The sequence below is a fragment of the Austrofundulus limnaeus genome, unplaced genomic scaffold, assembly GCF_001266775.1.
Source record: "Austrofundulus limnaeus strain Quisiro unplaced genomic scaffold, Austrofundulus_limnaeus-1.0 Scaffold1365, whole genome shotgun sequence".
Classification (NCBI taxonomy): Eukaryota; Metazoa; Chordata; class Actinopteri; order Cyprinodontiformes; family Rivulidae; genus Austrofundulus; species Austrofundulus limnaeus.
Window position 1 is genome coordinate 42,264 of NW_013953767.1, and position 11,274 is coordinate 53,537.

Genomic DNA, 11,274 nt, shown 5'->3' on the forward strand with positions numbered 1-11,274 from the left:
CCCCCCCCACTGGGTGAAACTTGGCTCCAACGTCAAACAGGACAAATCCTGTGAGCTTATCTCACAATTTATGAGCGTTTGCCCACCTGAAAGGCTTCTCGCTCGTGACCTGCAGTGAATTCACCACAGTGGGTTCTCATATGGCCGTGCTGGAGAGGATGTGGCACAATGTGGAGGCGGTAATTTGAAATTTCACAAATTTGGGAGTGTGAAATCTCCTTCATTAGGGTCTTTTGTGCAGGGCAGAGTCAGCCTCGCGGAATAATCAGCGCCTCGCATTGTGTCAGTCCCCTCCCCTGCATTCTGAGGCAAACTGCAGATCCATTTTCCCAGCGTACGATAAGTACATTAGAAACCTTGAAAGGCGCAGAGTTGATGCAGACACATGAGAATCAACACAGGAGTACATTCAGATCCTGATCAAATGCTCCATTCATGAGTGAAATTACCATCCGTCTGTCAGCCAAGGTGTGAATTCTTTCATCTACCGATCGCAGCTCTGAAGTTGTGATTAAATGCATAACGCCACGTACACTCCACACTGGCTCCAGATAAGCAAAATGGGATTTCAGCCTCTCAGGGTGAAGAAGGAGGAGTAAAGGAAATAAAACAGCACTGCCATCTTGTGGTACTTGTTTTATCCCTTAACATTGACAATCAAGCACAAAAATCAATTTATTTAAAATAATTTCACATCTGTACAGTGAGTGTGAGTGTATTGTAGTTGTTCAATTAAAAATACTTTATTGATCACAAAAGTAAATTATATAAGATAATAGTAGTTCATATGTATGTATTTCAGTTTAGCTACAGTATGCTCCCCAGTGTAGGTAAGGACATAGAGTGTGTAAATAAATAACGCACCATTGTGACACATYCGTTTGAAGACGTGGTTCTGCAGGTTTGTCATTCTGAGTGTCTTGCACTGGGTCAGACTCTGGCTCRTACATGTAAGGCTGGATTGACAAGTCTACCGTTGTTGDCATCCTTATACTTTCTTGCCATCTGCCATCTCTAATATGCACCTTCAAATACGTTCATTTTTGTACTGTACTTTACGGTGTATATATGTATATAAATAAGCATATGTGTTTGTGTATATGTGCAATGGGACATTACTATATATTACGTGTATATTGTGGTGTTTTGTTTGTTATCTTTTATTAATCTTTCATTATTCTTCTCAGCCTCTCTTGTATTAAGCTGCAGTAATGTGCAAATTTACAGACTGTGGGATCAATAAAGTTTTATCTTATCATATTTTATCTTAAAAACAGTTTTTAGTCGGTAGATAACTGTTTTTGCTATGAAACTACAAATATGGCCGAACGGGGTGGAGTCGAATGCGCAGCGACCTGGAGGGGGCGGGGTGTGAAATATCTCATTTGTATTTAAAGAGACCGCACCAAAACAGCTTGCTCTGAGACGCAACTCAGAACAGGGGTAAAGCAAGGAGTCTGTGGAGCAAAAAAAACGAGGAATTAAGACCAAAGCGTTGGCAGTTTTATTTTAAATAGACCATAAGTGAATGATTTAGACGTGAAAAAGAAGGATTTAAAAGCATGATATAATACCTTTAATTATATCTCTAAAAATTATGAGCTTTTAGTTTTACACTTTATCAGAAGATGATAAAAGGAAGTTATTTTAGGGCTCGTCTGTTAGCAAAATATCTACTGAACCACTTAACAGATTTTAATGAAACTTTCAAGAAATAATTATTGGATGTACATCTATAAATTATTACCTTTTGGAGCTAACTGAATTCAAGACAACTATCATAGCCAACCGATCGTGGTAGAAAAAAGCTACAGTTCAATAAATTTTAGAGATGTGCTATAATTTGGCATCATCAGCCAACATTAAATCACAACACACAGTTCAAGGGAGACTCGTTGTATGAGACCTTTGTTTAAAAGTTTAGCATTACCTGTTAGAATTAACTCTGTCTGCTAGTAAAATATCCCTTAAATCATTGGATGGGTTTTAATAGAACCCTCAGAGATTAATGAATAGAYGGATATCTTTGGCTGACTAACTTTTGCAGTTGCTTCAATTCAAGGCGGCTTTCACAGCTAATGTACATAATCCAAATGTTTATAGCTCAGTCAGTTTTACAGATATTTGTGTAAAATTGAATGTGGTTGTAGCCAAGAACCATTAATAACACATATTTAAATTGAAACATCTTGTAATAATAAATGAGCAAAACATCATTTTCAAGGTTTAATCAAAAAAGCCAGAACTCCATCATTACTCAACATAATATGGGTCTAATTAGTTTAAACGCAATTGTCGTAGCTCAACACAAAATAATAAGGTATTTCTTTTTGCATTTTAAATTTTTTTATATGAAAATAAATACACCTATCTTGATTAAAAACCTTTTAGCCTTTTCGTTTTAATATTTTAATGCCAAACAGAACACAGAAAAAAGACACATGCCTTTGACAAACGTTTTTTACATCACAATACACTCAAAGAGTTAATGGACTTATACCAAAAATGTATAAACATAAAAATGTTGCTCTGTTCAGAAACCAACCTGTGCTTCACCCATTATTTGATCACACAGAAACAGCTGGGAAATGAAACATTTCCATGTGCAACTTCAGCACGCCACGGAAAGGTCTAATGTTATTAAGCAGGGTTAACTCAAAATACAAAACTAGCAATGAACTAACTCTTTAAAAAATCGTAAAGCAGCTGAAAGTCTTAGCAGAGCTCTAAAAGCATTAAAATTTAAAACATTAGTTCAGATCTTTTGAAATGGGATTTGTTTAAAAGGTTATAAGCAATTTAAACTTAACTCAGCTTGAAGAAATAGTTTATTTCTGTTTGATGAGCTAATGATCAGATCAGAATGAAGACCAAAGTTACTACTGTCTTAAAACATTCCCATCCTCAAACAATTTCATGGCAATTCCTGCAAATGCTATTTATAAACTTTTAAACAATTGTTAGTTTTACATTTATTTTAGCTTGCAATGGTTAATAGTAGTAATAAMTGTTGAGTAAAACTGATGGCAATAGGTTTAGTCTTCACTCTTGGCCCTAATAACTGTTAGCTTGCCATTTCAATCAAAATTAAACATTTTTTATATAAAACAAGATCACTCAAAAAGCTATCTACAACAGGTAAGATGTTTATTATTAATAATCTTAATGCAGAACCCCACTTCAAAATATCCAAACGATAAGTTCATACATCTGGTTTTAAGCCTGACTGCTGCAATTTATGCTTCTTAATAGTTATGTATATGAATACGAAAGCTCGTGAAAAGTGTCAGGCACATGAATCACTTGTGTGAGAAAATAATCTAAAACCAAGCTGAAATGAGTTCCTACATGCCAATAAATACAGTATAATATCATATACAGTGGTTTGCAAAAGTATTCATACCCCTTGAACTTTTCCATATTTTGTCACATTACAACCACAAACATAAATATATTTCACTGGAATTTAATRTGRAAGACCAACACAAAGTGGTATACAATTGTGAAGTGGAAGCAAAATTTTACATGAATCAAAACATTTTTTACAAATAAAAAACTGAAAAGTGCGACGTGCAAAAGTATTCAGCCCCCTTTTCCCTGAGTGCAACCAATTGCATTCAGAAGTTGCCTGATGACTGCTAATGACTCAAAAGGGTCCACCTGTGTGTAATCTAATCTCAGTACAAATACAGCTGCTCCGTGACGGCCTCAGATGTTGGTTAAGAGAATATTGGGGAGCAAACAGCATCATGAAGTCCAAAGAACACACCAGACAGGTTAGGAATATGGTTTTGGAGAAGTTTAAAGCAGGCTTAGGTTATAAAAAGATTTCCCAAGCTTTGAACATCTCACGGAGCACTGTTCAATCCATCATCCGGAAATGGAAAGAGTATGGCACCACAATAAACCTGCCAAGACAAGGCCGTCCACCTAAACTTACAGGCCGAACAAGGAGATCACTGATCAGAGAGGCAGCCAAGAGGCCCATGGTGACTCTGGATGAAATGCAGAGAGCCACAGCTCAGGTGGGGGAAACTGTCCACAGGACAACAATTAGTCGTGCACTACACAAATGWGGTCTTTATGGAAGAGTGGCAAGGAGAAAGCCATTGTTAAAAGAAAACCATAAGAAGTCCCGTTTGCAGTTTGCCAGAAGCCATGTTGAGGACACAGCAAACATGTGGAAGAAGGTGCTTTGGTCAGACGAGACCAAAATTGAACTTTTTGGCCACAATGCAAAACGCTATGTGTGGCGGAGAAAGAACACTGCACATCACTCTGAAAACACCATCCCCACTGTCAAATATGGTGGTGGCAGCATCATGCTCTGGGGGTGCTTCTCTTCAGCAGGGACCGGGAAGTTGGTCAAAGTTGATGGGAAGATGGATGGAGCCAAATACAGGGCAATCTTGGAAGAAAACCTGTTGGAGTCAGCAAAAGATTTGAGACTAGGGCGGAGGTTCACCTTCCAGCAGGACAACGACCCTAAACATAAAGCCAAAGCTACAATGGAGTGGTTTAAAAAAAAGAATATTCATGTGTTAGAATGGCCCAGTCAAAGTCCAGACCTAAACCCAATTGAGAATTTGTGGCAAGATCTCAAAACTGCTGTTCACAAACGCTCTCCATCCAATCTGACTGAGCTTGAGCTGTTTTGCAAGGAGGAATGGGCAAGAATTGCAGTCACTAGATGTGCAAAGCTGGTGGAGACATACCCTAAAAGACTTGTAGCTGTAATTGCAGCAAAAGGTGGCTCCACAAAGTATTGACTCAGGGGGGCTGAATAATTTTGCACATCGCACTTTTCAGTTTTTTATTTGTAAAAAATGTTTTGATTCATGTAAAATTTTGCTTCCACTTCACAATTGTATACCACTTTGTGTTGGTCTTTCACATTAAATTCCAGTGAAATATATTTATGTTTGTGGTTGTAATGTGACAAAATATGGAAAAGTTCAAGGGGTATGAATACTTTTGCAAACCACTGTACAGTTAGATCCATATACATTTGGACACTGACACAAAATTTGTATTTTTACTTGTTTACTGAAACATATTCAAGATACAGTTATATAATGTACATGGACATAAAGTCCAGACATTCAGCTTTCATTGAGGGTATCCACATTAAAAGTGGATGAAGGGTTTAGGAGTTTCAGCTCCTTAACATGTGCCACCCTGTTTTTAAAGGGACCACAAGTAATTGGACAATTGACTCCAAAGCTATTTCATGGACAGGTGTGGGCAATCCCTTCATTATGTCATTCTCAATTAAGCAGATAAAAGATCTGGAGTTGATTTGAGGTGTGCTGCTTGCATTTGGAAGGTTTTGCTGTGAAGTAAACATGCGGTCAAAGGAGCTCTCCATGCAGGTGAAACAAGCCGTCCTTAAGCTGCAAAAACAGAAAAAAACCCATCTGTGAAATTGCTACAATATTAGGAGTGGCAAAATCTACAGCTGGTACATCCTGAGAAAGAAAGAAAGCACTGCTGAACTCATCRATGCAAAAAGACCTGGGCGCCAACAGAAGACAACAGTGGTGGATGATGGCAGAATAATCTCCATGGTGAAGAGAAAGCCCTTCACAACAGCCAACCAAGTGAACAACACTCTCCAGGAGGTAGAAGTATCAATATCCAAATCTACCATAAAGACAAGACTGCATGAAAGTAAATACAGAGGGTTCACTGCACGCTGCAAGACACTCATAAGACTCAAGAATAAAAAGGCTAGACTGGACTTTGTTTTAAAAAAAACATCTAAAAAATACAGCACAGTTCTGGAAGAACATTCTTTGGACAGATGCAACCAAGATCAACCTCTACCAGAATGATGGAAAGAGAAAAGTATGGTGAAGGCGTGGTACAGCTCATGATCCAAAGCACCACATCAGTGGCACTGGGTCACTAGTGTTTATTGATGATGTGACACAGGACAGAAGCAGCCGAATGAATTCTGAGGTATTCAGAGCCAAACTGTGTGCTCAGATCAGACAAATTCAGCCAAACTCATTGGTCGACATTTCATACTACCGATGGACAAAGACCCAAAACATAAAACCAAAGCAACCCAGGAGTTTATTAAAGCAAAGACGTGGAATATTCTTGAATGGCCAAGTCAGTCACCTGATCTCAACCCAGTTGAGCATTTCATTAGTTAAAGGCTAAACTTCAGACAGAAAGGCCCACAAACAAACAGAAACTGAAAACCTCTGCAGTGAAGGCCTGGTAGAGTAATAAAAAGGAGGAAACACAGCGTCTGGTGATGTCCATGAGTTCAAGACTTCAGGCAGTCATTGTCAACAAAGGCTTTTCAACCAAGTACWAGAAATGAACATTTTATTTACAATAATTTAATCTGTCCAATTACTTTTGAGCCTCTGAAATGAAGGGATTGTGTTTAAAAAACACTTTAGTTCCTCATATTTTTATGTAATCATTTTGTTCAACCCACTGAATTAAAGCTGAAAGTCTGAACTTCAATTGTTTTGTTTAAAATTTATTGTGGTAATGTCTAAAACCAAAATTAGAAAACTGTTGTCACTGTCCAAATATACATGAACCTAACTGTATGAAAACGATATATTTCTTTAGTTTAATGTAGAAAAAGGCAGCTGACCAAGTTTATTTTTGTGTTTATGAAAAAAGAGAGCAATTTTTAAAATGTTTTTCATGCTCCAAAACTCTTAACTCCCAACACAACTTCTGATAAAAGAAAAAGGTTATTTCAGGTCTTCAACAAGAATTACAAACCTTTAGATCAAAAAACAAATTGGAGCAGAAAATCACATAAAAATAACGAGGTTACAAAAGACTCCTATGTRAAACATAAATTTATATCAATTGCTCAAATTTGTGTTTTATTTKACATATTTTTAACTATTTTTATATTATGAATGTCACAAACCAAAACTTGGACACTCAGAATTTGCATTTATACAAAATATCTAAAAGTTACTCTGCATGCTTTGATAATGATGTTCTTACTGAGACCAAAGAACTGTGCTATAATCTACTGAGTCTTGTGTACAGGTGGCAGAAACTCTGAAAATAAGAGGCTTTTTATGCTTTTTTCCCTCAGTTGTTCTTGATAGTCCGACCGATAAGAAGGAAAAGAAGGCCGGCCATGAGGGAGAAGAAGAYGCCAATGGGAGCAAACATGAAGGATAAACCATAGCTTAGGGTCACTTGGAAGTCTGGACACTGTGAAGCGTGGTTCTTCACGTAGACGTCGATCACATCGGACAGCTGGAACCACAAGAYGAACAACACCACACAACACAGCAGGAAAAAACCTGGGGGTGGAAAAAGAGGGAACAGGTTTCTCARTTATATTTTAAATTAAACAGCTACAAATACTTCTTTGGTAGGTTTGAAATTAGCAGTCAAGTTTCCAGAGAACATTCCTGTTAACGTGTTTTTATTACTGTATAAATCTAGAACCTGGCAAAGACAATGTTATTTTTATGTCTGTCTATATAAAATATTAAATGCTCTGGGTTTTGTTTTTGAAGCACATATTCTTGTTTTTTTACCACAAGAATAAACTCACCTGATATCAGGAAAAGGCCACCTCCAGCTTTATACAAGCAGTGGCTTGCAAACGGAGCAGCACAGATGATGAGAAACCCACCGAAAGTCACAGACGCCACACTGATGAGCATGAAGACGCTCCARAAGCCTCTGTAGACTGCACAGCAGAGTTGTTAACCAACTATACAGAACCACTTTATCATTTAGAACAAATTTAAACAAAGTATGATTAAATACTTACTGGTGGCAGGTGCGTAATCAGTGGTACTGTCGGTCTCATTACTTGTTACCTGAGGGTACGAGTGGAGATAGGCAGGCACGCAGGTTTGTAAGTCAGGCCGGGTTGCTGCAAATAAAAGAAAGTATGTATTTCAATACCATAGATGAAGAAATTCCAATATTAAGTAGAAGGCAATACTTTAAATTGAGGAAGCATTTATAATTTGTGCAAGAAGCCCAACAACCCCAGACCATTAAATAATTGCAACTTTTTAGAGTGCAGTTATCCTCTATCCTCCATTGATCCAGACATTTCCAAGAGGTCTGAGGTCCAAGGTCCACTTCAGCCTTTGTCCAGAGGCAGCTCGCAAGCATCACAGACCTGCTAAGGTCTGTGATGGATATGGATTGTTGATAGGATTTTGACTTAAAAACTGCCTGAATGTGAAGAGGTGGAAAAGCTGCCTTTCACCAGTGCATCAGCCAAGGAACATCCAGATGACTCCTTGGATGTTGCAGAACTCTCAGGCCATAAAGCTCTTCTCCGATAAGGTGAAGGCGGGTTGGGGGGGCAACTACAAACCTTAGGTTTATCTCAGCTTGTGTATTTTATGGTACCACATACAAACCCCAGCAGAATAAATAGTAAAGAAGAAGTCCCCCAAAACTCAGGAAATGCAGGCAAATCTTTATTACGGGGGATTTTTTAAAAAAATATATACTGTTGTGTACCCTGAACAAGAGCAAGCCAATCTAAAAATTAAAGGACAAGAAGAAATGAGCCTAAAATAAATTCAGGTGTTCTAAACCTTCCTGTCACCATCACTGTATATGTTTGAAGGAGAACATTACAGAAACCTCCTTTAYGTATGGAAAAGGGAAAATGTATTTACGGTGAGCACAAACAAAGGCACAGTGATTCACTTCTCTTCAGCATCCGACTCAACTTGTTATCTTCAATATGCTTCTTCACTCATTGGCTGAAACTGTTTCAAAAAAAATTATAGSTACAGAAGGAAGCAACAAGCCTGAAACACCTGATTAAGGGTACATTGGGTCCATCCTGGAGTGGCGTCCGGGCCTGGTACAGTCCAGTTTTGTGGCCAGCAGGACTCCTAACTCTGCATGTTCTCATAATCTCCTCTGSTGGGTTAGTGATCAGTTCATGGTTGATAACAGTGATCAGCTGAAGGCTTGCCCATCTGTGTCACATAAGGGTGGTCTACTACAAAAGCAGGAACGTTATTCTTCAAATTTCCACTTTTGGACCTCTTAATAATGTACATAAACGTTAATCCTTGTAAAAACTGTATTTTTACATCCTCTCCACTCCTTTCCCTCTTATTTCCTAAAATGTGAAATTCCCCAAYCCTCTCCCACAAGTCCCTTTCATTTCTGCAGGCTGTTCTTGACAAGAGTTTACCATTCAAAAGTCACAGCAGAATAAAAAAAATATTAGATGACACACAAACAGCTGACAGAGGACCAAAATAACATCACATGATGCTCTTTGGTTGAAACAGTCACATGAGAGTTGGGAGGAGTGGGAAGGGTGGGGTGGGTGTGTGGCTGTTTTATTTCTATTAACARACAGAACAGCAGCCAATTATTAAAAGAGCTGCCATGTGTGTTAGTGTCCTAAAATTTGTTTTTTAAGGATAAAATAACCATGCTTGCGCATGATAAAAGTTGTATTAGTTTGATGTGTTGTGATTTTTCATTTTAATAGAATTATAACATAAATATTTCAACTTGTTTTTTTAGAGGAACAGAGGAAGTGTGGTTCTAGGAAAGCTAAGCATATTAAATATTGTACCTGTTCAATGTTGTTAGCTCTTTAAATGACTTAGTTTAAGAGTAACAACTAACCCAAGTGGGGACAAGATAACAGTGGACTGCTGTTATCTCAAAACAACTCCAATTTCAGGCTTTGACAGGGATTTTAAGCAAAACTGTTTTTGTGGACCTTTACATTGCCATCAGTTGTGCCTTACTTAGTTAGAAATAATGTAACATTCCTGCAGGAAGTGACTCAGGCTGCACCAGAAAGGCCTACAGCTAGAAAATATGAAATTGATGGCAATATTAAGTAAATAGAATTGTAAGTCAATAGAAAAGCTGTTTGTTTTGAGAAGAAATGTGTCCACTTTGGTCTTAGTTCCACTCCAACTAAGTGATAGTTCATCAGCCCAGTCAGAATTAAACTCTATTTCTCCAAACTGAGGTCATTCAAAAAGCTATCTGCAACAGGTAAGATGTTTATTATTGATAATCTTTCCCCATCACTCCACTTTAAAAAAATCTGAACTAACACTTTGTCTATTTGACCTRTACTGTAAGTCTTGCAGATGTAGATATTTGAAGCCTTTAAATTCTTTACTTTTTGAAGAATAATGCAGTGTATTTACTAATTCAGATGATATGTTTAACATAAAGCAGTACTAAACAAAAAACTTGCATCTCACTCACCAAAGCCATGTGCCCATGCCAGGTTTTCATCRTTGCCACCATAATAGCACATCCAAAAGAAACCCTCATGGTATGAAACTGACTTTTTACTGTCCTGCGTCACATCTTTCAGCTGAAATAAGAGAAAATACCACAATGTATTAYGCTTTAATATAAGAAAGTCTGTAAAGTTATGTACTTTGTATCAGTTAATTGTACTTGAATGTGTTTTTAAGCTGGTSTGAGGCAGGTGCACAGTTTTGCTGCCACATATTCACTGAACAGCTGCTGCATCAGRTTAAAGGCTGGAGTTGTTTGGTGGAGACAGCTTACAGCTTCACATTCAGGAAACATTTATGGTTGATGGTTGCTATGTCTTCATATTTACTGTATACAAAAAAACTTAAATATTATGGCAGTAAAACAAGTTTGTCAGAGAAATATAAAGCACAAACTGAGGGGACATGGGGGATATTTTTTTTCATTTGCGTTCCCACACAATAGTGTTACATTACCTTGCAATACTTTTTGCGTTCCCTCGCAAAAGTCATTTTTCACTGTTGTGCCTGCTGGTTTAATAACAAATTCATAGGTTTACCTTTAGCAAGTTAGCCTACTACTTTAATTCAGCTTCAAAATGAATATGTCACACATGGAAGTATGCCTATATTTTAACACAACGCAGCCACGCAATTTCAATTGTCATGAACTTGTGGCGACACATACTTTTTAGGTAACTGGATATTTCAAAATAAAAGTCTAATTTAATTCAGTTCATAAAAACCAAACGTTTGCATGGGAATGCAAAACAATATTGCGAGGGAATGCAAGCATTTGTGAGGTAATGCAAAATAAAAAATAAATCCCCCGTGTCCCCTCACGGGCTCCGTAGAGAACAACTTTGGACCCTCAAAAGGAGAACCAAAATCCACTTCTAAATATAAATTTGCTTTTTATTTATTTTCCAACATGTTGAGAGTTTGTTTGAAGATCTATGTAAAGATTAGGATTTTTATTCTGGGTTTTTGAATCTTCCATGGGGTTTGAAGATAAATCTGAGATTCAGAATATTAT

The 11,274-nt window shown here is 37.5% G+C and overlaps 1 protein-coding gene across 1 annotated transcript in view; it reads right to left on the minus strand.

Annotated features, from left to right (window-relative positions):
• Positions 1 to 6,483: 6,483 nt before the first annotated feature.
• tmem182a (transmembrane protein 182a) overlaps positions 6,484 to 11,274 on the minus strand; it is a 7,435-nt gene continuing 2,644 nt past the window's right edge. The window contains exons 2-5 of the mRNA XM_014032025.1: positions 10,222 to 10,333; positions 7,775 to 7,879; positions 7,553 to 7,690; positions 6,484 to 7,295 (exon numbers count right to left, since the gene is read on the minus strand). Of these exons, the coding sequence (XP_013887479.1) occupies positions 7,078 to 7,295; positions 7,553 to 7,690; positions 7,775 to 7,879; positions 10,222 to 10,333 (573 nt within the window). The 3' untranslated portion in view covers positions 6,484 to 7,077. The remainder of the gene's footprint in view (positions 7,296 to 7,552; positions 7,691 to 7,774; positions 7,880 to 10,221; positions 10,334 to 11,274) is intronic.